The sequence below is a fragment of the Myotis yumanensis genome, unplaced genomic scaffold (assembly GCF_028538775.1).
Source record: "Myotis yumanensis isolate MYYU_CA2020_CCGP unplaced genomic scaffold, mMyoYum1.0.hap1 SCAF_2, whole genome shotgun sequence".
NCBI classification, from domain to species: Eukaryota; Metazoa; Chordata; class Mammalia; order Chiroptera; family Vespertilionidae; genus Myotis; species Myotis yumanensis.
Window position 1 is genome coordinate 39,630,115 of NW_027223753.1, and position 27,010 is coordinate 39,657,124.

General features: G+C 43.1%; 1 protein-coding gene across 1 annotated transcript in view; it reads right to left on the bottom strand.

The window, feature by feature from the left end:
* The window catches only part of PLPP3 (phospholipid phosphatase 3), a 79,952-nt gene that overhangs the window by 34,307 nt on the left and 18,635 nt on the right, over nt 1-27,010 (bottom strand). Inside the window, exon 2 of the mRNA XM_070405212.1 lies at nt 2,525-2,682. Coding sequence (XP_070261313.1) covers nt 2,525-2,682 — 158 coding nt within the window. The remainder of the gene's footprint in view (nt 1-2,524; nt 2,683-27,010) is intronic.

A 27,010-nucleotide genomic window follows, 5' to 3' on the forward strand; every position in this document is an offset into this window, starting at 1 on the left:
CATTTTACAGATGAAGAAAAAGGGGGCTAGGGAAACCAGAGATTCGCCTCATTCACATAGTCAGTGGGTGCCGGGGCCTCTGAACACTTGGGTTGCGGGTGAATTTCCCGCCAAAATATAAGATGGCGCGTTAAAATGCCTATATCTTTTGAAGTATGGGTTCGATTGAAATGAAATATTTGGTAATACGCAGTTACAATCGGCCCGAGTTTACACGTTTCCCGCACTCCACCGCAAATCTATATGAACCAAGTTTAAGACGGCTCCCGCGGAGTACGCGCAATTCACGCGAGCCGACTTAACTCGTTTCCCGCAACCCAAGTGTGAAGATCTCTTTCCACTGTGCTGTGTCTGGGAGCATCTCACTAGGCCACCCGGTCATAATCACATGGAAGGAGAGCCAAGAGTACCGGAGGACAGCCCTGACCCTGCGCTATTCTTATCGTAACCGCTCCCTGGTTACAGTCAGCCTCCTAAAAGCATTCAATTAACTGATCCTCCAAGAGTCAAAAACACCTGTTCAAGTCTTGATACAATTATTTGCCTTCTATGATGAACATCTTTTCCAGGAAAAGCCATTCTTCCTTGAGAACTCAACCCCACAGTCAATTATGAACCCCACAGTCAATTAGTAAAATCAGATTTTAAATTCTTCATTTTCTGAACACAAAGATCCTTAAGTCCACCTTTTAAGAAACTACTGCAGTTGCCAAATGGACTGTTTTTCTTTTAAAGGTTGGAAAGAATTCTACTAGCCTCCCTTCCCCCTCCCCAATTTCAAACTGTTGATTGTGTGCCTGGTTTACGATGTTATTAAAAAACAAAGAGGGGTCTCAAAGTTTACAACCAACCCCCAGAGTAGGGAAGTCAAAAGAAAAACTTTATGAAATGTGGTTCATGTACCATCAGCAGCTTACATTGGATCCAAAGTAGGCAAGATTAGCCAACTGCCTATCCCCTTGAGCAGTTCATCTGGAATAGACAACCTCCATTCTGAAATCAAGTCTGCAAGATGGAAAGAGGGCTTTGAAATAAGCCAGGGATAGGTTTAAACCCCAACTTGTATGAGCTGTAGACTTTGAGCTCATCATTAGACTTTCTGACTTTCCATTTGTATAATGGGGATAATAGTACTTATTCGACATGGGGTATTCTTAATACTAACTTCCTTTTCCTTGGCTTGCTCAAACAGTCCAAAGATAAGCTTCCAGGCTATGGCTAAGGCACAGATGACTCAAGGATCTGTGAGAAAGAATTTATGATCTTGGCGGACATGATGTTTATTTATGGGTTTCATCCACATGGCTAAGGTTCAGGAGCAAAGAACAAACTTAGAGGAATACTGGAGATGTGGAATGGACAGCTGTGAAAAATGTATGACTCACAAATTATAAGACTGGGTCACCATCAATTACTCTTTCCCTCCCCTGCCCCAACTGGAGAGATCTAAAACTCAGTGGTCACCTTCCAAGTAGAGCCCAAATAGGCCATACCCCAAATTCCATGAAGCTACCATTGCTCAAGATAATTGTTAAATCTTGCTCAAGTCTGATGGCACATCTCTGCATCCTCAATGAGAACTTTGTCCTCCACGGGACAATCCAGATGTAAGTCTGGACTTTACACCTGCCTATGAGTAACCCGCTCAGCAGTTAAGAGTTTGCAAAGTGTTTCAATATTCATGATCTCTTTTACCCCTCCATGTTATGCTATGAAGCAAGATGCTCATCCTTGGTTTTAAAGGTGTAGCTCGTGGGTAGAGGGCCAGGTCTAGAACTGAGGTCTCTAGATTCCAAGTCTCATCTTATTTTCACTCTGATACCACAGCCACTGGATGAGAGAACTGAACAATATGTCAGAGAATGCCAGCGGCATTGTCACTGTTACAGCAGCCCAGCATTGATACGGAAGGAACCCAGAAAATGCCTGTGTTATCCGACAAGGCATTTCCCCCTCCTCTGAGAATCAGAGCTCAGACTCTGGGGTAAGGGACAATTAGGTTAAAATGCCAACCCTACCACTTATTAACCACGTGATCTTGGGCAAATTACTTTTACTCTGTGGACCTCAGTTTCTTAATATGTAGGAGAAAGAGAAGAACAATATCTAGACTTCATTGGATTGTTGTGAGGATGCTGCATGCAAAGTATTTTAGCAGGGTGTTTAGCATACTTTTATAATACTTTTAGTATACAGTAAGTCCTCACCATAGGCTCTGTGATTTTGAGCAAAAGGACATATAACAAATTTTACCACAGGCTCATTGATGTAAACAAGAATTAATTCCTATGGCATCTCACCAATGCTATAATGAAAAGACACTGAATGAAATAGTTATTGGAAGAGCTGCTGCATATGTATGTGTGTATGTATTTAGTATTTTAAAATACCTTTAATAATGGTATTAACTGCATTAAAGAAACAGTATTAATCAAGTGAAATTCTGATTGATCTGCCAAGTCTCTGCTGACGCAGATATTCTGCAGGAAGTAAAGATGGTGAGCACAGCACTTTGGGCACTTACCGCGAGGATGGCGATGACGATCCCCACGGCGCAGAGCACAGCATCATTTATTGTCTCACCAGTTTTCAGGGGATACTTGATACTGTCATCGTTGCAGTAGAACCCTCGGTGGTAAGGCTTGATGGTGCTGGTCTCAATGATCAGGAAGGGCAGGCCCGCTGGAACCATCGCACATACCAGAAAAAAACAAAACAAAACGAGGGGAAAACATCAGTGCAATTTGGTCAAAAATGACTACAGCAGCCCTAGCTGGTTTGGCCCAATGGATAGAGTATCGCCCTGCAGAATGAAGGGTTCCGTGTTCTATTCCAGTCAAGGCTATATGCCTGGTTGCAGACTCAATTCCCAGTAGGGGGCGTGCAGGAGGCAGCCGATTAATGATTCTCTCTCATCATTGATGTTTCTCTCTTTCTCTCCCTCTCTCTTCCTCTTTGAAATCAATACAAATATATATATATATATATAAAAAAGAATGACTAGATCAAAGATCACCCCAAATGACAACACTGACAGTGATATTAACTCCTTGGAACTTCCACGCCACATATCCCCTCTCCTTTCCTTACGCCTCGTGTCTAAGGGCACAGGGGAAGGCAGTGGGAGAGCCAGAGTGGCACATCCCCACTGCTCTACAGCATCCTGCTAAAAGTTAACCCCCAATTTGTAATAATGACTAACACAGCCCCACATCTAATGATGTGTCATTATGCCTTCAAGTATGTTCTTCTCTCATCTTAACCATTTCCCCTTTGAGAAGTGCATCCTAAGGCTATGGAGCATGGAGTAGTAAAAGCCTGGGATCAGATACCTTGAATTTGAATCCCAGATCCACCACTTCCCAGTAGTAGGACTTCTGGTTCTCACGCTACCTTCCTGGGCCTCAGTTTGCCCATATGTCAAAGGCCTGGGGTGATGACTAAGGGAGAGAAATGCACAGGGAATTGCTAGCACAGTGCCTGGCACACAGTAGCTGTTCAATGAATACCATTTTCTGTCTTTCTCTTTCAAAGAGTCATTGAGAAGCTGGAGCAGAGCTGAGCTGGCCCCACTGCCTGAGGACCTGGAGCAGCGCCCAAGGGCACCTGAGAGCGCCAAGCTGCTAGTGCAGCTGCTGCGGGTTTAATCAGTGGCCAGCTCAGATGCCATTCTCTTAAAGGTCATGGCAAATGGATGCCATCAACTGCCAGGAACAGTTCCGAATAGCCCTAAAGTAAAGGGTGAAAGGTCACAATATTTCTTGCCTCAACGCAGCAACAGCCTCTAAATCAGTCTCCTGGCCTTCACTGCCTCTTACACACAGCCACCAGTTTACTTCCTGACCATGACATTGCCTTGCTAAAGCCTCTTCAGAGGTTCCTCATTGCACAGGACGAGATAAAGTATGGCCTGCAGTTATCCATGACCTGAGCTTCCCTCTCCAGACTCAGGGTCTCCAGCCCCTCTCCCATCCTACAAGGAAACTATACTCAGAGACTCTTATCCTGGTGCAGGCTCTTTTCTAAGACCCAAAGACCTATTTCTCCCCTAACACCCAAGTTCAACACCAAGCACCAATGCCACCCCACAATGTAAAAGGTAAGTAACTGAATGTCAGGACTAGGGAAGATCACAAAAAACAGCGGGTTAATGGCCACAGACACCGCTGATGTGCACCTACAATGTGTAAGGTACTTTACATCCATTTTTGCATCGAATCTTTCAACAACCCTGAGAGGTCATTTTAAAGCATCATTTAAGCATGACTATCGCTCATTTTCAAGTGGGAAAGAAGAGATTCAGAGAGACTATTTAGCTCACTCAGAGTCTCTTAGCCCATCCCCAAATGCCTAAATCCAAAATTTTACTTTGCAAATTGGATTTATCCCAATGTGAATTTCATTAGCTAAAAAAAAGTCCCAAGATAAGCTGTTGTTGAAAAGATAAAATTCCATTTTAATGTTTTTCAAAAAGAATAAAATTCATGTCATGCTGCTCAAGGGCCTAGACCATCTCTTCAAAAAAAAAAAGAATGTACCATGAACTCCACAACTTTTCAATTACTTCGGTCCAGACCGGCAGCGATAAAAATGCTCACTTTCTAAAAAGTGTATTTATGTATCACTGTGCATACACGCATGGATTTATTTGGTTTTATTCTTTGGATTTATTTGAATTCTACGGCTATTTATTTTGTGACCCCTAACTGCTTCCTGCTAGAACAACAATTTACTTTATCAAATTCATACTAGTGCTTTGAAAAGAAAGAACAGCAACACACCACCACATTGTGCCTGACCTTCTCAAAGTCAACACAGAGGGGCCCTGAAGGCAATAACCATCAGCCCTTGAAACTCGGTCTGGGCAAAGGAGTAAAGGGGGCAAGGGAGGCGGCAGATAAACGTGCTGGCTTAGAAATGGCAACAGCAATTAGCTGATCTTTTGGGGTTGGAGGGCTGGGAGGGAAAGCTATCACATGGGCTTGAGCCATCTTCATTCCACTGCCTAAACATTTTGAAATGTGACCAACTTGGCTATGAAAAGTCGCCAAGAAGCCAGCGGTATGATATTAATAGTCCACTTTTAAGTTCCACCCATCGTGATAAAATCATCCAGCGTGGTGTCTGTGCACAGCCGCAGCCTCTGTGGTGCCTGGGAGCCCAAACGTTGCTAATAAACTCAGGTAGGGAACAGACCCTAAGTTCCCTAAGTGTGTGCTTCCCCCTCAGGCCCCCAACTTCTATTTTTAATGGCGTTCACATGATAGGCCTGTAAAACATATGTTTCTAAGGACAATAAAACACATATAAAAGGGCTGTGGAGTGAGACAGAATGGGGTTAATGATCTCAACTCTGCTGCCTTCTACTTGAACAAGCTATTTCACATCTCCAAAAGCCCTGCTCATCTGTTCAATGGGAGAATGAAATCTAGCTTTGGGATAGCTGGGATGATGACTTCGGTAATGTAGTCATTCATTCATTCATTTATACAAATATTTATTGAGTCTTTACTATGTATACTAACTACAGGAAATACAAAGATGACACAAGCCCTGCCCTCAGGGAGCTTACGATCCAAAAGGGGAAGGCACATCTGCCCAATTAAAATCAGAACAGAATGTTGCTTCAGTTGGAAGGCGCCAGGCCAAAGCATTGGTAATGTGAGCACAGTCTGGCACATGCTATGGACCCTCAGTAAATGTTAAAAGGAAGAAGGGGAAACGTCCCACAGAGAAGGTTAGGAAAGAAAATGTCTGGTCAGTGCCTTTGCCCTCTTAACCTGGGAGCAATCCAAACCCTTTCTTCCTCCCTTGTTCAAGGCTTGGGAGGGTTTCCGGTTCTGATTATGTAGAGGATGACCACAAACAGACAAGAAGTTGGATCTGAATATGTCCTGTTTGTATTCTTGAAAGGCATTGAAACAGCATTGAGAAAACCCAATGGCTTTTTTTTGTCTCCCCTACCAACTGTGGTCTGAGTGGGGGGTGATGCCAGTCAAATCTTTGTTCCAGGAAGAGAGTACCCTCAGATTTCTTCAGTGGATGGGAAAAGCATAAACACTTTCCCCAATGGGGCAGCTAGTTCTCAAGAGACATAGCACCCTGCCTTCCCTCTCCAGGACATAGAGAAAAGGCTAGTTTTTTTTCCCCCAAAGCAGGGTCTCCATTTCCAACTTGGCACCACCTTTTCTACCAGCCACTACAGTGCCTGATCATTTCATTTCAAGAAAATTCCCATTACTAGCCACTAGGAATCTAAAGATGAATACATCACAGGACTTGTCCTCAAGAAGTTCATGGTATTGTAAGAAAGACACAAAAACAAGTGCACTAAAAAATTCCTAACATGTGACTGACATGTAGACTACAGTGAGGACACAAAAGATTACTCTGCTACGGATACTAAAGATGGCCCACGGCTGACGGGAGGCTTGAGTTGACCTTATATGAGCAAGAGATTTCTGGGGTCCAGAGGCTAAGTGCACTCGTGAGAACTCAGTGTAGTTTAGGGATTCCAATAAGGCAATCAAGAAAACTGATGGCCATCATGAAAATACAATTTTAAATTTGGTTACACAGCTGGAAGAGATACATCAGTAAACACTGAAAGGAAGAAAGGGAAAAATAGCATGAAGAACAGTAATAATAGCTAACAGTGAATAAACTACTATTACTGCCCTCACTGTGCTGAGGACCGTCACATAAACACTGCAGTCTGACAAACCTGGCTGCCTATAATGTTCTAGGTACTGATGGGGCTGCTGAGATGAAGGAATTTACATCCCAGCCGTCAGGTAGACCATGAGCTAATGGGAGAAACAGTTATGAAAACGAACACATTAGGGCCCTGGCTGGGTAGTTCAGTTGGTTCGATAGAGTACTGTCCCGATAAGCCAAGGTTGTGGGTTTGATCTCCGGTCAGGGCAGATACAAGAATCAACCAATGAATGCATAAATAAGCAGAACAACAAATCTCTTCCTCTCTCTCTCAAAACAAAAAGACAAACAAACAAAAAACTAATATATTAGTAGTCATCTCCAAATGGTAAATTACAGATACTTCTGCTTTTTATTGTTCCTGTTGGATGTATTTTCTAAATGTTTTTAATAAATGCACATTTGCTTTCAAGTAAAAAAGTTATTTCTAAAGAAAAAACAGAACTAACACGTTAAGTCACCTTAAGGTTCAAAGGGATTAAAGTGACTTACCAGCCACTGTGCAAGTACATAGTGGGGTTGGACAGGGCTCAAATGATCTGACTCCTAAGTGCTTTCTAAAGCAAGTGAGTCACTTAAAACAGAAGGAAGCACCTATGAGTATTAATAAGTTAAATAAAACTCAGCAAACCTTCTGACCTTTGAAGAAAAATAATGGTTTGTTTGGAACAGTCAAGGCCACAGCACTGGATACTGTCTACTGAACATTCACCATGTACCCCATGTGCTCAAGATCTAATTTAATTGAAACTCTGGAGCCAATATCCAAGAACTTAGATTTATCTATAATGAAAGGTAGATTACCAGCTTTTTGCAAAGCAGAACCAAAAGTGTGTACAAACACACACACACACACACACACACACACCCCCACACACACACACCATCTGGTGACTCCAGACCCAGACTCAAGTATTTCTCCTTCTTTTAATCAAGGATCAATTAACTTCCTATACCTCCAGGGACCTCTTGGGATGTGTAAGCTGCAGAGGAGGCGAAATACGAACTCACTGACAAACACTTAATGGGCAGAAAATCAAAGCATGAAGAAAGGCCCCTGTGTTGGGTTCGGGCCTTTGAAACTTCTTGGGCTTTGAAAAACTAACACTCGGGGTGGTTGGGTGGTTGGGAGTGGAGTGTAAAAAAAACAGAGGATAAGTTTTCGTGGCCCACCCATTGATAAAGTCATGTGGGAAGTGTTACCAAAGTGACCCAGCCCGTGAGCCCTGCTCCCCTCAGCCACAGCTTCGAGTTTGCACAAAATTAAACACAGCCTCCTGCTCCCAGTGCTTGTTAGAAAGCCCTGGGTGTGGGTAGGGAAAGAGTGGGGGTCGGAGACGGAATGAGAAATCTTTGCACTTTTGCATGACCCAAATCCAAGCATTAGGGAGGGGCTTCCCATGTCTCCTATAGCCCCAGTCCTTCGAGTGCCTTTTCCAGAGTTGTCCAACTTTCCACTTCTCCCGATCTGTATTTACCTTAAAATAAGCAAAGTCCAGGGTCTGTGAGAGTAATAATTAAACTCACATCTGCAGAAAGCCCACACACCTACCCATAAAATAATACCAAATGCAGAATATGTGCAAAAGTATCAAACAGAGTAAGTTGCTCTAATCAGGCAGCTAGTGGGACTCTGTGGCAGGAATTTACCCATCTTACCTACACTATAGAGTTCTGCTCATTTTACAAATGAAAAATTGAGGGTTAGAAAGGTTAAACAGCTCATCTGAAGTGCAAAGCTAGCAAATGGCATCAATTTGGACCAGATGTTAGAAATATAGAAGGAAGATGCTGGGTTTCTGATTTTAAGGAGTTTAGATTCTACTTAAGAATTAATATATGTATTCTAATCTCCACTATCGCTGAAAAGTTATAGGTCATTATTTTCATTTGTACCCAACAGAAAACTAAGGCCAGAAGTTTTATAACTTGTCCAAGCGTGCCAAGGAAGTCAAGTGGTCATGGGATTTGAACCCAGGTCCTTCTTTCTTTTGGGTCATGTTTTCTTACTCCATGACCTGACTCTCCCCTTCTTTATAAATGTATTCCCTGTAAAAATATGACCAACTGATTTTCTTTTTCAATCACTTAAAGCCAGAATGGTCAACCCAACTACTACTTAGAGGTTCAAAATACAAATATTTATGTTGCTTGTAAGTGACAGGGTTTCTATTTAAAGTAATTAATTGCTACTTGTCTTAGAAGTGTGCAAACTTTCTCTGGTTTACAATATTTGTCCAGATTTTCAGACTGGATACAATCCAGATGAGACAAAATTAATGTACTATGAAGGTGTTTCCCACCTTTGAAAGGGGCTGCCATGAAAAACACTTGCTGTTGGCTGGGGTGAGCATGCAATCCTCTGGGTCTAGAGGTTCTCTTTGATACATGCTCAGTTCTTCAGCACTGGAAAGTTCAGGGCCTTTCTTCACAAAAAGAAGATTGGCAGAACCGAAAGTTTGATCAAGCATATCAAACTCACAGCCCACAGGCCACATATGGCCCACAACAAATATTTTCGCGGCCCAGCCAATATAACAGTTGTAAGAAACGTTTTGATAAAAATTTTGTAACTTAATTTTTACAATATCCTGTCATACATAATTATTAATAACGAACTACAACGTTTGCTAATGACTGATTACTATAATTGTGTTGCATTCATTTCCCTTACGCACCTTACTCGCAGGCACACCATTTCTCTCCACTAATACTAGCAGCGAATGACTTGTTTGGTGTACGCAACAGGAAATATTTCACTTTGGAGAACAAGAAAAATAGGTTTATTTGTGTTATGCTTATTAATTTGTGCAGTTACTCAGTGTCTGGTATGTTCAAGAAAAAATATGAATTTTTATTAAAATGTTCTATTATTTTATGTTAATGATCACTCATTTATTTCAGCCCTTTGTATTGAGCATGTCTCTATCGAAATAAACCTATGTTTCTATGAAAATTGAAGCTTTTGTTTTTTTGCGGCCCACGTAAACTTAAACCTTTTTTATTTGGCCTGTGTTAGCCTTTGAGTTTGACATGCTTGCCCTACATGGTAGATGTGAAGAAACTAACAGCAGGTCTAGTCCGGTCCCTAGGTTTCCTGACCTCAGACCCAAGGTGTTTAGACTAAACTGAGTACTGGGAACCGTGTTAGGTGCTGGGGCCATAACTGTACTATTTTTGTCTTTTCCATTTTTCTTTCTTTTCTTTTCTTTTCTTTTCTTTTCTTTTCTTTTCTTTTCTTTTCTTTCTTTCTTTCTTTCTTTCTTTCTTTCTTCCTTTCTTCTTCTTTTTTTTTTCGTCACCCTCAGCACTATTTTTGAGTTCCTCAACTTAGGAAAGTTTCAGGTTCCATGACAAAGAGACACCTGTCTTTAGTTTAATCGTGACTATGAAAAAGAACTTTGGGTGGCCTTTCTTATTTGAAAATGCTTAAAGTGAAAATACTTTATTCCTTAAAATACTAATATCCGTTGCCTTAATACCCCCAGCTCTGGCTGTCTTGGCCTTTTTAGCTGTTTTTTTAAAGGACTGCCATATCCACCAGGAACTGAGAACAAACTGATCAACAGCCATGGCTCATGCCTTTCCCTGAGACAGATCTAGACATCTTTTGTAGCTATTACATATTTCCCAAATGGAATATTTTATTTCTAGTGCAAATACACTGCTCCCAGAGCCAGCAGGACTTGTGATTCCTATTCCCCAGGTAAACCTGGGTCATCTCCCAGACTTCCTTCCTCTCTGTTGATTCTGCTTTTAAATAAGGATGAGAGTAAATTTACATTCATTGAGCACCTATTATGTGCCAGGAGTTTTGGATACATCAGTTGGCTTAATTCACAAAATAATCCCCGAAATTAACTAGCACACAGCCCAAAACCTGAGGATCAAAGAGATTATAATTTGCCTCCGTGTCCACTCTGCTAAGGGCCATAACCAGTATATGTAATAGCTATTCTGACTTTAAAGTTCACTCAGAGATGTGGCCAACCAGTCTCTCTTGCTAAGTACACATGAACTGTGTCCATGCAGATATTAGCAAAGCTACAAAGCTTGGGAAAGTATATATTGACCTTGAACAAGGATAAAAAACAAGTTCCCCCTAAGATGTTGAGATGGATTTATGCAGACCCAGCCACTCTCTGCCTCAGTTTCCCTTATGACCTAAATGAGTTCATTTGCAATAGGGTTGTGCAGAGTGAGGGCACCGCAAGAATCACACTTGTGCACAGGGCTTTATAGCTCTTACATAAAGAATCACACTTGATCTTCCTACCAACTCTGTGAAGTAATGTTTTTAACATCTGGACTAAAGTAACACTGACAAACTCCTATTCATCCTTCAAGACTAATTATCTTTGCTCAATTACTTATTTCCAATTTACCCATGAACTTTGAAGTCAAGCAGACAGGATTTCACTTTCCACTTCGATCAGCTGTCATATTCACTGTGTGACCTTAGGCAAGTCACTTTACCTCCTGAACTTCATTTTCATCACTGCACAATAAGACTTAATCCTAAGAATTTCCAAAATACAGAATTCATTATGAAGACTAGCTGAGACACAGTTAGCATATCGAGTAATCGTTCCCTATGTTTGTTCTTGCTCCCGTCAATGACAGAAAGCTCTTGAAAACTTTTAGAGCAGAAATAAGATGCAAAGTTCTGTCAAAATCTCACCGAAGTAGCCACAGGCCTGCTAGTCACTCCCCACAAGCAATGTGATCCCAAGGGAAAAGCATGCTCATAAAATCCTATAATTCCAGGGACTTGGGGGGATTGTATAAACAGAAGGGGCTTCGACAGTGGTTAGCAGGACCTGGCACCCTGACTCGGAGAAGAAATGTCATGGCAGTAACTCTGCCATCATTCTCAAAGATCACAGGAGGCCGAATGGGAGGTAAAGCTCTAATAAGGGTGGAAAGAAACATTTCTTTTTATTTTTCCAACAGTTAAACATACGTTCGTCAGTATGCATGCCCCCATCCAAGCCATGCTGCCCAGGTGTACACAAAACACCAAGTTCACATGGCGGTAAAATAAACATCATGTGGACTGGCAGGACATCAGACACCGGGGAAGGTCAAAGTTTGAGATAGTCAAAGGCAGAACTGGAACCAGATGCAATGCCAAAAATGAAGAGTGCAAGCATTATTGGAGGCGCTGTGAGAACATCGGGCTGGTCGGCCCTCCAAGGCCATCGGGGCACTCCAAGTTCTTCATCAAAGGTCACAAACTGGCAGCCCATGGCCAAATCTGGCCCGCAGAGATGTTCTGATTGGCCCACCCAGGGTTTAAAATTCTTCAAATTAGTTGTTAACGTTTAATAACGGGAGGTCTCACATAACATCCAGCTTCTTCAATCAGCTTTCATGCTACACGGCAATGCAGGCAGTGGTAATCCTGGCTGCACGCATTCCCCACCCCAGGGTGCTGACATTCCCTACTGTCTCCACGACAGTAAGGCTGCATGTCAGTTGCCATTCTTACTGAGTTTTTTTCCTGTACCTGGTCTACACCAATCATTTATGTTAAACTGCCTGGCCCCTGTAGACATTTGGCTTTTCCATCCATCCCTGCTCTAAAGAATATGGAAGTCCTTGCATAAACCCATAAAAATAGAAATAACGCCCGGCCCGCGTGGCTCAGTGATTGAGCGTCATCCTATGAACCAGGAGGTCATAGTTCGATTACTGGTGAGGGCACATGCCCGGGTTTCAGGCTCAATCCCCAGTGGGGGCCGTGGAGGAGGCAGCCAATCAATGATTCATCATTGATGTTTTTATCTCGCTCTCCCTCTTCCTTCCTCTCTGAAATCAATAAAAATATATTTAAAATAAAAGAAAATAAAAATAGAAATAACTAACTATTGATTCAACTGTGTCCTGCATGGTACATAATAGCCATATTGGACATGTGTGTAGATATACATATATGTTTATGTATATGTCTTTTTGGGGGTGTGTGTGAGTGTTTCTTTTTTGAATTAAAAAAAATATTTTTTTATTTTTTATTTTTTAATTATAGTTGACACACAATATTATATTAGTTATAAGGATACAACATAGTGATTAGACATTTATATAACTTATAAAGTGGTAAGTCTACTACCCATTATGTATATGTCTTCATCTTAACCTAAGACTGAGTCCATCTATGTTTTCCATTATAAATCCAAGGACTGTGGCAAGTCACTACTGCAAAGCAGTTAAGAATATCTGCATTGCCAGTACCAGTTTGGCTCAGTGGATAGAGCGTCGGCCTGCGGACTCAAGGGTCCCAGGTTCGATTCCGGTCAAGGGCATGTACCTTGGTTGCGGGCACATCCCCGATGGGGGGTGTGCAGGAGGCAGCTGATCAATGTTTCCCTCTCATTGATGTTTCTGGCTCTCTATCTCTCTCCCTTCCTCTCTGTAAAAAATCAATAAAATATGTTTAAAAAAAAAAAAAAGAATATCTGCATTTTAGATATGGGCAAACTGAATTCAGAAGTGAAGTGACTTGCCAAAGGTCTTAGTTAGTAAAAAGGATGAGGGTTAGAAGCCACAGCTTAACTACAAAGCCCATACCTTAGCAAGTTTACCCCATGTGGCTGGGGGTGGGTGGAGTTATCAGAGAGTTCTACTTTTAAGTCAACAGCTATTTAAAATAAAAACAAAACTGCCTCCTTCTGATAGAAGCTCATGAATTCTAAAGAGTAAAAGCCAAGTGACTAAAGCCCATCAGATATTTATTGATATTACACTCTAAATGGAGCGAGGCAGTAATATGCTGATCAAGTTTTGGAACTACAAGAGATCTTAGATGCCATTTACCTCCATATAATAGGTGGGAAGACTGAGACCCAGCACACTCTGGCATCCTAATTATTCCCTCCCTGTACGTCTCCTTCACTAGCTGAGAGTCTTTTCAGAAAAGGGTCCATATATTTTATTTGTCTGTACCCCCAGCACAGTGAATAATTCCTGGCACTTGGTGGGAGCTCAGCAAATGTGTTTTGAATAAAGGCAGAGGAAACAAACTAAAATGAAGAATATCTGACTCCACCCCTAATGCACTCTATGACCTGTGGATTCTTTTTTCCCTTTCTAAATTCTGAACTCCCCCTATCTAATCTCTCTCAGACATCAAATCCTGTTTTTTAAGACAATCCCCCAAAGCAACACAATGCCACATATTCTCATGAAGGAATAATTTGTGGGGAACTCCATCAGCTTAAAGTCTCAGATGGGTGGTTGAGTTGGATGATCTTAATTGTCAGCTTCTAGGCCTTTTTCACGGAGTGAAACTACCAGACAATAGTTGGTAGGGCAGCCCCAGGTAAGCTGAGGAGGCCACTGGTCAGTGACTCAGCAATCACACTCCACCCTCCCCAGCGGTCCCAGGGCCAGAAGGGATCCTTATCAGCCCACCCTCTAAGCCATTTGCTGGGATCCTCTACAGAATCTCTGCCCTGAAGAAAGCGCTAAGTCAAAGAGCACCAGTCTCAACAAAGCAAACTCAGAGCTGGGTTTGAAAACCAGTTTTGCTACTTGTGATCTATGCAATCTTCAGCAGGCTGCTGAGCTTCCCTGAAGCCCAGTTGTAAAGAGGGTGCCAACAGCCATTCACGTGGTAGGCATTAAGGCTGTGACATCTCTGCCCTCCCAATCCAGAAAATCTACCACCCAGCTGTTTACAGGATGCCAATCAACCGGCTTGACTGGTTTCCTTAAGAAAGAGGCTGAACTAACCTGGACAGAGCTGTGTCAGCTCAGAGCAGAGGACTGTCACTCAAGTGGAGGAGACTGGAGCCGGTCCAGTGGGCTGCGAAGTAGACAACCCTCACCCCAGGAGCACGCCCCCCATTCCCAGCCCTATCAATGTTCCTTTTGTAAAACACTGAAACCTTCTTCAACTATGACAGCTGCCACCTGCACAAATAATTCAGGGATGTAATTTTGTAACTGAATACAAGCCCTGAAAGCTGAAAAGTTTGAAGTCCAAAATAATCCCTTTGACCTTCTGCTTAAACACTCACTAATCACTTTTTAATTTGTAGTTTATTTCCTCTCTCTGTGCTGTCCTCATAGGCTCCATTTTCACTTTAGAAGTATCCAGGGAGTGAATGGTATTACAAAACACCTGATTAAAGTACAAGTCAAACTTCTTTCCCAGACATCTGAGGCTCGGTCCGTGCCCGGCAGAGTTTTACACATTGCACTGGGTGGCAAGAAAGTGAAGGAGAAGAAGGCTGCTTTGAACGAGGGAACTCCTCCCTGAGAGAATTATGGGCTACAGAAACTAATAAGACGTGGTCCCCGCCCTGGAGGAATGCATACTGGGGGGGAGGGAGGGCGGAGGGGGTGGGGGGTAAGACGACGACAACAACCCATGATGCAACATGACAGGAACTCCCATAGAGGCATTTCTGAGATGTTCAGGGAGGACATGCTCGGCACATGACCTGCAGGTGGCAGGGATGCAATACCAGTTTATCAACTAGCCCGGTGAATGCATTTCAAACATTCCTTGTTATCTTTGAATGTATTTAAGGCTACACTACAAGAAAAAATAAATCCAGAATGGGAAAGCCCCCCCCCGCCCAAAGTTAACAAAATTGTTGTGTTCCACCCTCATCCCCTACCCAACTTTAAAAATATATATATATTTTTTTATTGATTTCAGAGAAGAAGGGAGAGGGAGAGAGAGAGATAGACATATCAATATCAATGATGAGAATCATTGATCGGCTGCCTCTTGCAAGCCCTACACTGGGGATCAAACCTGCAACCCAGGCATGTGCCCTGACTGGAAATCAAACCCTGACCTCCATGTTCATAAGTCGATGCTCAACCACTGAGCCATGCTGGCTGACCCCTTACCCAACTTTTAACCTTGAGGACAAAGGATAAAAGTAGTTGGAAGGAGCCCATCTGATTCTGACAACATACAGATGCTGAAAGCATGAGAAAAAGAAAAACTGGTAGTTAAAAATGTTGTCCAATCCAGAAGACAGTTCTTAATTGGGGAAAAAGGTTTCTGGTTTAATCATTACTAGGATTACTATAAATTGAAGTAAATTGATGCCAAATGAAGATATTGGGGTCATTCTACTCTGTGTGCTGTCTAGCAAATTAGCCAGCCTTTCACCTATGGAGTGATAGTCTCATACAGTCTGAGCTGGGTCAGCTCAGCCAGCATCCTGGAAAGGAAAATAATTTCAACCCCAGTTTTTGGTTCAGCAAACACATGCCTGATATTGATAAGATAGCCCAGGTGACTTTGGGAATATCAGTTAAGTTTCTTTTGCCAAGGCAACCTTAAAAAACAAGTACTAGGCAACAATGATTGATAACTTGCATTCCTCAGTGCTCATCCTGCTGCTAACTATAATCACACCACTACTCTCTCAGGCTCCATGTCTTCATGTACAAGCAAAAGACGTGGTGTTACCAGGTGTCTTATGGACCTCTCTAAGTTGAAGAGTTTTCACCTTTATCCAAGGAGTGCTGGGCATTTTATAAACACACTGAAGGCTTCATTTCCACAGCATCTCTACAGAGCAGATGGGCATCACTTTGCCCACTCTCCTGGCTGGGTAACTGAGGAGCATGCTATTTTACGTTTGTAAAGGTCGACTGGCCAAGCAGAGCCCTCCGGAGTTCAAAGATGCTCACTTATAAAGAACAATTCCTGAAAACATTCCCCAATCTGCCTTCAGATGCAAAGGAAATTAATGACTGGCAGCTCTTGGCTCTGTCAAAGGAGTGGGTATCAGCAAAAATGTGGCGTGGGATGGAAGCAGGTGGGAATGAGCATTAGCTATAGCTGCAAACAGGATGCTACTATTCTTGGTGCTTGACAGCCGGGCCTCATTTATTCGCCCTCAGGAACCCTTTCCAGGTAGGCTGTCCCAGCTCGATTTGGGACACACCAGAACTGAAGATCAGAAACAGGGTCTCAGAGCAGCACAGTGGGCATGGCGCTGGGTCAGGGGGGCTCGCCACAGCTCTGCGCAGCCATCCCCTTTAGGTGCTGTGATTGGACCTGAGAAGGGGTGCATCTCAAACTGGCCGGCCTTCTGTAGACAGAAACCCGTGACTTGGGCCACCCTCAGTTGCTTAGGCAGCCCTGCCCCTTCCTCCACCAGGATTTGGACAACAAAGTGTGGGGGCATCCAGATCCTCGTGGGAGAACCAGCTGCAGTAAAGACTCCTAGGTGGTTGGCTACAGGAACCCTATTGTTCCAGAGGGAAGTTCTTTTGCCAAAACTCTCCAGGAAGCCACTGCTCTGTGATGCATTTTTCAGCTGTTGAGAGAAAAGAGTAGCTCCTGGGATGTTTCTTCAATGGATCTGGAAGCCAGGCCCTTAATCCCTGCAAAGCAGCGAGGAGCCAGCCTCTCGCAGAGGGACAGAATGTCTAGTGTCCTTCCTCCAAATAAAAGTACAAAAACTGCCCAACTACCCCTTTACAAAGGCCCCAAATGTGTGCATCAGGCTGAGAGGGAGAGGAGGGTCGGGAAGCCCCAGCGGGGTTCAGGCCTCCTCGGCACCTTGCCTCCCTCCCCTCATGACCCTGCCCACCTGACCTCTCTACTGCAGTAGATTACAAAGCCCCCGCTGTCCACTCTGCCCATCCTGTCCCCCACTTACTTACCCCCCACACCACCACATACACTTTTTTATAGAGCAAAATGCCAAATAACAGTATTCCCCTTCACCATGGTATTGCCACGAGAACTACCTAGTCTGTTTGCCTGAAAAATGGAAGGTTTTCATGGGAATCTTGGCCTCCCCTCTAGCACTCTCTTTGTGGAAATAGACTTGAATAGAAATGGAAGGATCCCCAGCTGGAACCTAACTGGGTGGGGAAGAGCAGAGAGCGGGGCCCCTGGAATTGCTCAAAAACCTGAGGAATTCTGCTGCCTCCTGGAACAGACCTCTGTGCACCCTCACAGAGCCACTGTCTCTGGCCCCTCTCTCATGCCTCTGTGCTTCTGCACGAGGTGGCTCTCTGGAATGGGTGGCCTCATCCCAGCGTAGGGGATCCTATTATATAGTTTGAGGAGGGAGGGGAGCATTGACAGTACCTAGATTACCCACAATGAAAACAGTATTCCTGTGTGCCGTGTAAATTGCAGGAAAGCATTTCACCGCCCATATGAATCAACTGAGCAGCCAGAAAAATCAAGAAGGGTTTTCCGAGTTTGGTTTGGTGTGGTGACAGTTTGTAATTAGCAGGCCTAGGAGAGACCCTCTCTCTCTGCCAGGTTGTGGCAGCATGACCCTGGATTAGTGAGTTCTCAGGACCTCTGAGTCCTCATTGGCGAAACATGTCATGTAGTCTGGAAGGGCTACTGGGAGGATTTCCTGAGATGGGGTGTTAAACAGTCGGGCACGGAGCAGAATCACTCTAATGCTCTAATGCTTCTTTCTCCCCACCAAATGCACAGAGGGAAGGGGGCCGGATTCCAGAGGATCCGACAAGATCGTGAGAAATAATCTCTCCTATCATGCTCCAAGCACCGCAGAGAGCACAACCGCCGTGCGGGCTCCGCATGTCCATCAAGCTGACAGAATGGGTTTGGGGGAATTAATTATTCAACAAACTCGCCCTTCACAAATCCCATCCAAAGGAATGGTTTGATGCCTTTCAGCACACTGACTATAGAAAATACTGAAAGACCAGTGCACTTCAAAAGCCTCACAAAAACCCAGGCCTGGGTTTGGCAGGAGTTCCTCAGCCACTGGGTTTTTCTGTGTGTGGTTTGTAATAACATGCAAACCCGATGCCAAGTCCTAATCTATTAAGGGACTGCCAATTAGCAGAAGGCTTAGAGCTGCAGGTTTGAGAACCAGGAGCAGGTCTAATTAAGCTTGCAAATCATTTCTCTCCATCGCCCTTCTCAACCTGACACTGGTACACTGGCCACTTGTTCCGCATATATCCTGTCTGTATTCCTATGCACACGTTGGTTTGTTTGTTGTTCCTTTATTTGAAGGTTGCAGGCCTGAAGCCTGGTGCCTATTTTCACATCTGTCTTTGAGGGTAAAATTGGGGATTGAACCAATCGGAACAACTGAATAATCTGGACAGTGATTCTCAGCTTTGGCCAATCATCAAAATCATCAGGGTTGCTTATTACAAAACACATTCTAGGCACAACCCAGACCTACTCAAGTATTCAATCGGAATTTCTGGGGCAAGGGCCTGAGAATTCCCGCTTTTAACAAGACTTTGAGATGATTCTGTCCCAAGGGGAGTTGGTAGTCACTGCTCAAAAAGGAAAAACAATTTCTTTGTTTACTTCCAGGGCTTAAAAAACATTGATGTATAATATACATAAGATGCAATTTATCTATGCATATACCAAATGCCAAACATTGACTGAAGGTCAGTGTTTACTCAGCCTATTGTGTGCTAGGGATGAAAAAACACTGAGATGGTAAGGCAGGGTTTTTTGCCCTCAAAGAGCTCCCCGGCTAGTAACATCCCAACTGAAAAACCTGTCTTGCCTTCATAGGGAACCTGTAAGAATTCAAACCTACAATTCTCCTCCCACCTCCCTCTGATGCCTGTGAATCTAGCCTTTCCAATATCTTTGCCAGGCTGACTGCAAAAAAGAAACAGAATGATTTCAGACACCAAACAGCAGAGGCCAATCTTAGAAGGGGAGAAAAGGCCTGAGAAGCATATGGTTTCAAGACACAGGAGGGAAAAAAACGTGCCTTCGTCTGAAGACAGAAACAGAGTGGGGAGTAAAATGACGAGGCCCCTGGGCAGCAGAAAAAGCCCCGGGCTGGGTCTTGAAGCCCACGTTGGAGTCTTTTGCGATTTAAGTCCCTTTTCCTCACTGAGCCTCCTTATCTGCTAAAGAGAGGTTGGATCGCTTGGTCATATCCCAAAGCATATCTGACATGAACCTTTCTTCCTGGAGCCTTCAACCAAGTTCACTGTTGAGCTTCAACAGGGAGATATTCCACCTAGAAGAACCAGTGATCCAGAACACTCCCTGAGAAAATGTGGCCTAAACGGTAGCCTTTCGACGTCTAACCGGTTCTAAAAGCATGTTTTGTGTGCATGGCTTTCAAACAGGACTGATTTTCTAGCCATCGGGGACATTTTTACTTATCCTCTACAGTGATAGATACACAGTAGAGGCTCAAAGACAGTGGCATGGCCAGGCTGTGTGAGAAAGCTCACTCTGGTGGCATGAGGAAGATGGATGGGAGCAGGGGACCTTTGTAACTAAAGCTCCCTGCTCAGTGAGGTGTGACCAACCACCTTCCCAAGGAAAAGCCTTCTGCACTCTTCAGACACATCCCCACCAACTCTGAATAAGGTCTATTAAGGCCTCGCCCCATCGTGAAGCAAGCCAGGTCCTAGACAGCACTGCTCAAATACTGCCTGCCCTCCAGTCCAGGGGCGCTGGGACTGTTTCCCTCTTTGATTCCAACACCTCATTGAACGGATGGCTAATCTCCCTCTTCAGGGTATCTTCACACAGCACTATTTAGGAGCATACTTAGGTACAGATTAGAACTAAACAGGTAAAGAGGGCAATCCCCCTGTGGGAAACTGAAGAACAATGGCAAAGAGTAGCACAGTGTAGCTCTAAGCACATGGGTTTTGGACATAGATACTCCTGGGTCCTGTCTCCACCTTAAATAAATCAGTGAACCTCTCACGGTGATGAAATAGGAAAAAGATATTTAAAATTTTTTTATTGATTGATTGATTTTAGAGAGATAGAGGAAAGGGGGGAGAGAGACAGAGACAGAAAGAAACATCAATTTGTTGTGCCACCTATTTATGCACGCATTGGTTGCTTCTTGTGTGTGTGTGCCCTGACCAGGATCAAACCCAGAACCTTGGCGTATCAAGATGGTTCTAACCAACTGAGCTACCCGGCCAGGGGAGAGGAATAAGATATTGTGTGCGAAGATGCTTCATATAATGCCTGGCAACCGAAATGCTCAAAAATGTTAGCATATGAATATGGGATGGGATGCCTCCTGTAAGGAGAGGCCAGTGCTATTTTGGCCCATTAAAAAAATCCATTATTCACTTCACATACAGTGATAAAATATGCACTCCAAAAGCCACCACCTTTGGCTTTGGGTGATTGACAATACAAATGTTCAGAAAAAGCACAGGCTTTGGGGTCACACAGATCTGCATTTGGAGCTTGGGATCTGCTCCTTTTACTCCTGTGACATTGGGCAAGCTGTAAGCGCTGTAGGCCATCTGTAGAATGGGGCTAGTATAGCCGGCCTTGAGGGCTAATGTGAAATGTAGAGATACAGTACGATATGTGGTGCACCCAGTTCACGGAAGCTGTTGTTCTGCTCATGGCCCTTCCTCCAAACACATTGGAATGAATAGCCCTCTGGTAGCTCTTTGTCTCCACGTGGGAGCTCCTCCTTTCCTTTAAAGGAAGCAAGGGCAACAGGGTATGGAGAGTATGTAAGATATCAATGTCTTTTCGATGTCTGATTATTCCCAGCTAAAGCAAATAACTAGGAATTTTCTTAGTACTTCATGCTGGTTTGAATGGTATGTCCCTGTCTTCCTTGGAACTTCCAAATAAGAATGGAACAATCTATGCAACAGGCTTAACAAATGCTTTAGCACAATGCAAAAGTTTTGACTTAAGCACAGTGTGCTGTACTTAACCTTGTTTGCACATAACATGATTATAAGGTTTTGATTGGCCACACTCAGTTAAATGTAGCAGTTAATAACCATCAAACATAGTCTCACCCTAATCAAACTCAGATCAAGGAAGACGTTTTCTTTGTTCAGGGTATTTTTACTTCGTGGGTAGAAAACAGGATGTGATGAAAGCACACCATTTCAGCCACATAGGCCTAAATTCAACTCCCAAACTACTTCGCTCGGGCCTCAATTTCCTCACATATACATGGGGGTGGAGGGGCAGTTATAGGTCTGATCTTGTCCCCCTCTCCAAAACAATTTCTTATGTTGAAGTTCTAACCCAAGGACCTCAGAGTGTGACCTTATTTGGAGACAGGGCCTTTACAGAGGTAATCTATCTACAATGATGTCATTAGGGTGGGTCCTTATCCAACATGACTGGCCACCTGATAAAAAGGAGATATTTGGACAGAGATGTGTATATGGGGGAGTGACATGAAGATAGACATCTACAAGCCCAGGAGAGAGGCCTGGAACAGATCCTTCTCTCATATGCCTCAGAAGGAATTACCTTGCATTTTGGACTTCTTAACTCCAGAGATTAAACATCTCTGAGGTTTAAGCCACCCAGTTTGTGGCACTTGGTTACAGCAGCCCTAGAAAATGGGGAGCAACTGTACCTACCCCCAGAGACTTGTGGTCTGGGGGAGTGAGGCAAAGCAAAGCAAAAAGGAATAAACAATGCTTAATTCTGAATGATATAGTCAGGGGTCATTTGGTCAAATAAAAATAAAGTAACTATCAGCAACATAGAAAATCATATGAGGATGTACCTAAATAACCAACAGGAAATCAAATAAAAATTACTAAAAGGAAATATGCCCGAACGGTGTTTGCGTCAGGCAGTGGATTATGGGTGATTTTCCCCTTTTCTCAAATTTGTGGTGATGTAGCAATACTGGAAAGCAAATTTACCTTTTAGAAAAAAAGGCTAAAAGTTTTATGCTAGTGTCAAAAATGACCTGGGTCTTTCAATTTTGTTCAATTTTCACTAAACAAGTTATATACACCAGGCCCCAAGTAAGGCACTAGGAATATAGAAGAAAAAAGTTGAGGTCCTTGTTTCAGATTTCATTGTCAGGGTTCTTATAAACTCATACTTATTATCTATACCTCTCCAAATATGCATAGAAATACAGTATTTTCACTGGATTTTAGTCAAACACACTAAAGAGAAAAGTTGTGTGTGTAGCCTAGGTATCTTTAAACACATCAGAAACTTTTCTTCTAAATGTTCTTATTCAATAAATCAGCCAGTGTGACTTCTCTGATTAGGTCCAGCTGTCAAAAACTGTACCAGCAGTGCCTAGCTGGCATAGCTCAGTGATTGAGTGTCGACCTATGAACTAGGAGGTCACAGGTTGGATTCCCAGTCAGGGCACAGGCCCGGGTTGCAGGCTTGAACCCCAGAGTGGGGTGTGCAGGAGGCAGCCCATCAATGATTCTCTGTCATCATTGATGTTTCTATCTCTCTCGTCCTCTTCCTTCCTCTCTAAGATCAATAAATATAATTGCAGTGCAAATTCAAAGAGAGGGGAAAGCCATCCTTACATCTCATGACGACATCTGACTAATGTTAGGGTAGCTGTTTGCCGGTTCAAGGTCCTGGCACCTGTGAACTCAAGTATGTTTGTATTTGCTTGACCAAGGTTATCTGTTGGTCAATTTGCTGCTATTTAGAATATTTTGGAAGATGAGTACTAGAAGTTTCACTTCAGGGAAAGTCAAATTTAAAACTGCTGTGTAGGAACAATATAGTTAACTGCCACATACATAACACTACAAGACAGAGACTGAATAAACTTAGATTCCTGACACACAGAAGACACATAGCACGCCACAGGTTACAGGACTGAGACACATTTGGGGCACAAAGCAAGCATTTAATATCACTGATTCATGAGAAGATGTCCCTTCCTGTCTCGCATCTCTGAGCCCTATCTGTTCCAGAAGAATCAGTTTTCCAAATGTGTGACCCAAAGTCATTGCTCATCCTCTGTGGTGATGGGGTTCCATCAACCCAGGTCCTCACAGTGTAAGTTCTCTTGTCGATGGTTCTTTTCCTCCTGTTGTTCCTATTATTGCATTCCCCCCTCAATCTTACTAAGCGGTTGACAGAAAGTGGGTCTTTTCTAGTCATGAACTAGTGCTTTAATAGATAAAGTTTAGATATACAAAAATAAAAATCAGGGGGGAAAATGAAGACTGGGACCCACCGGAATTTAAGTTGTTTCCTCTTCCTGGAGTTACATCACTGAGTCTTCCCCCATGTTCCTAGCCCTTGTCTAAGTGAACCTGCTGGACTCCTCTGTGGGTCAGTTTGCTGCTGTTTGGAATACTTCAGAAGATGAGTACAAGAAATTTCACTTCAGGGAATGTCAAATTTAAAAACCTGGTTGAGTGCTGAGAAGAAGGTCGTGTGTATGTGAACACAGTGAGAAGTACTTATTAGGAAAGACCATCTCCTTCGCTTCAAATCTTCAAGTTTTGGTCAACTAGATTTTGAGCTCCTTGAACTGTATCTTTTTAACTTCATAGCCACATCAACCTAGCATACACGGGTGATTAAGAAATATTGCATGATTAAGTGGGCGAATGAATGAATTCATGAAGGCAGTTGCTTTAGGTCTTAAAGGAAAAGCATTGGTCTTCCAGTCCGACAACCTGGCTGGAATGGTAACGTTTACCCGTACCTTTGCAGATAATTTTCCTTTTGTGCTCAAAGACAAAATGTGGTTAAGTCCACATTTTATAGGCACGCTGATTAAGCCGACAGGAGAAAGATAGCGCATCTGAAACCAACTTTCGAGGGTTTAGAAATAAACTCTCACTATATGGAGAAACTTTATACTTCCTCCATCCATCGATCTCCTAGTCCCTCTTCAACTCAGCAAGTCCCAGGGCGCATTTCCAACCCCACATTGCTCTGTGCTGAAGCCAAAGCCCAGTTTCCTGCCTCAAAGGCCCTTTGTTTGGGCTCTCTTTCCAAATCAGCGTATCCTGAGCTTGAACCCTCTTGCTTTTGAGAACTCCGATGCCTTGGCAGCAGAAGGCTTTGCCAGAAGGTTTGTGGTCCTAACAGCTTTCAAAAACCTCAATGTGAGGGCATGTCTCTAGCTAAGAAACTCTTTTCATGGGGGGAGGGGGGAGAGTATTATTTTAAGAGTTGCAAAAACAACTTCAAATTGACTCTTTAGTCGTTAATTGCTACCAGAAGACTGAGAACTTCTTGTTCTCTTGTATTTAATTAAGATGATAGTTTTAATCAACTTTAAATGATATTGGTTAATATGCTCTGCTCAATCTCTGGCAAGTTTTGCCTCAGAACACTGGAATGCACTAAAGACAAATATTCAACATGTTCTCTCCCAACTGGAAAACACCTTCCTAAAGCAAGTGCAGATGGGAAGGCGGCTATCGTGCAGGTGCCATATGGTGCTCTGGAAGGATTCCAAAGCTACTTTTCAAAGATCAGATAAAAGGCACCTAATCCACACTGTCTATTACAGATGCTATAAATCCAGGTAGCACTCTTTTATACACTTGTTTGTTCTGAAGCTTGCTAATTATCTATGACAGATAACAGTTCCCAAACAAAAAGTTTTTAGGATGCAGGATAGATTAATGTGGAAGAACCTGCTCCCTGCCACACATCTTCTAATCTTGGGACAACCAGTAAGACAGGAATTATTGTCCCCATTTCACAGATGAGGAAACTGAAGGTCAGGGAGGATCCAACCCTTGCCTCAGATGGTAAGCTAGCCAATAGTGAGGCCAAGATTTGAGCCCAGAACCGCCTGACCCCTAAACAAAATCCTCTTTCTTTTGAGCCACCCTGCCTCTTAAATAAGTTTAACACTTTACAATTCCGAGTTTAAAACTGATGGCGAATATCTTCAAGTCGCCTCTCATGTCACAACCCTGCGACAGGACTCAACAATTCAACGTGGTCTAGACCCCCCACTGTCCTAGGTGCAGTCTTTTTCATTTGATGGCCTCAGCGGACCTTAAAAACCATCTAATTCTGCCCCATTCTTTAGATAAGGAAAAGTTGGGCCAACAGAGTGTAAGTGATTTGTTTAAGGTCACTAACTAGTGCCAGAACTGGCAATGACTTTGAAATGAGGGGGAAGTATTCCAAAGGTGAAGTAGTGAGGAAGTGGGGTGAGCAGAAACCAGCCTTAATCAGGAGTACCCTTTCCCACAGGCAGAGAAGAAGGGGAGGGTGCTTTGAAGGGAACAGACATGATCAAAGGCCAGAAGGCAGACACCTGTGGGGTGGGTCTAGGAAACAATGAGGCCAGTAAGGATGAAGGTGGATGTCAGTGAGAACACCTGTGCGCTCAAAATAAGGCTGGCAGGAACTTGGAGGGATGCTGAGAGGGTTGTTCCTTTCTAAAATAATCCTATTTCTGGAATGTTTTCACAAAAAGAATATTTAGGGGTGGGGAAAAGTAGGTTTACAGTTGCAAATACGTGAAACACAGTTTATGCTGGTATTATTATTATTGTATTATGTTCCATATGCACAACTATAAACCTACTTTGCCCACCCCTGAATTGCTGTGCTTTGGGATATTATGTTAAGGTTTAAGATGCTTGTAGATTACTGACACGTGGGGCCAATATCTGATTTGCAGAATAACCAAATCGAGAGTGTAAAGGGATACTTTAAAATATGGTATCTAGTGGATTTAAACTTTAATCTGTACAAGGTAAGAATTTTGTTTCCTCTGGATTTTACCCATTTCCTAAGCCAGTTAACTTATCTGAGTCCAGTTTTCCCATCTATGAAATGGGAGTGGGCAGGGACCACATCCCATTCATCATTAGGTACCAGGTACACTCCAGGGGCTCAATGAATGTTTGTGGAAATGACGCATCACTACCATTTACTCAGGGGCCTTTAATTATAAGACTGAATAACATTATTATTAGTGCTAGTAATTATTTATCAACATGAAACTAAACATAGTTGATGCTGAGCTAAAATTATAGGAAGGTAGATTGCATATTAAGATAACCTTTTGAACAATTAGAACTGCCCCCAAGGAATAAACTCGCCATCACTGCAAGTATTAAGCAGAGGCTTCATACTAACCAAGAAAAGATGATTTAGAGGGGTTGTGTGGCCTGGATGGGGGTGAGAGTAGGAGGATTGATTATAGTCTTGAAGCCTGAATTTTGAAATGAGATACACAGTGCTGGGGTTAATTCCTAATACCTAACCTCTCTGTGCCTCACTTTTATCATCTGTAAAACTGGAGTAATATACCCATTCCACAAGGATTCTACAGGGACTGAATAAAACACATGAAACATCAGGAACACATTAGGTGCGCTATACTGTTAGGTCCGTTCTCTTCTGAATCAGACACTTTGGTATTTCAATGTCAGCCCTCTCAGAACTGAGAAGCAAAAGAAACCCAAATAAATATGTAACAAGGCAAACATACAAACATGCAGTGTGCTGGTACAGTAGGGGATTGTTTTAAAGTTTTTCCATAGATAAAAGCAATGATCCAAATACTTTTGGAGTGACAGAATGAAGAACAACTATGGCAATATGATCAAACAGAAAAAGGTTGAA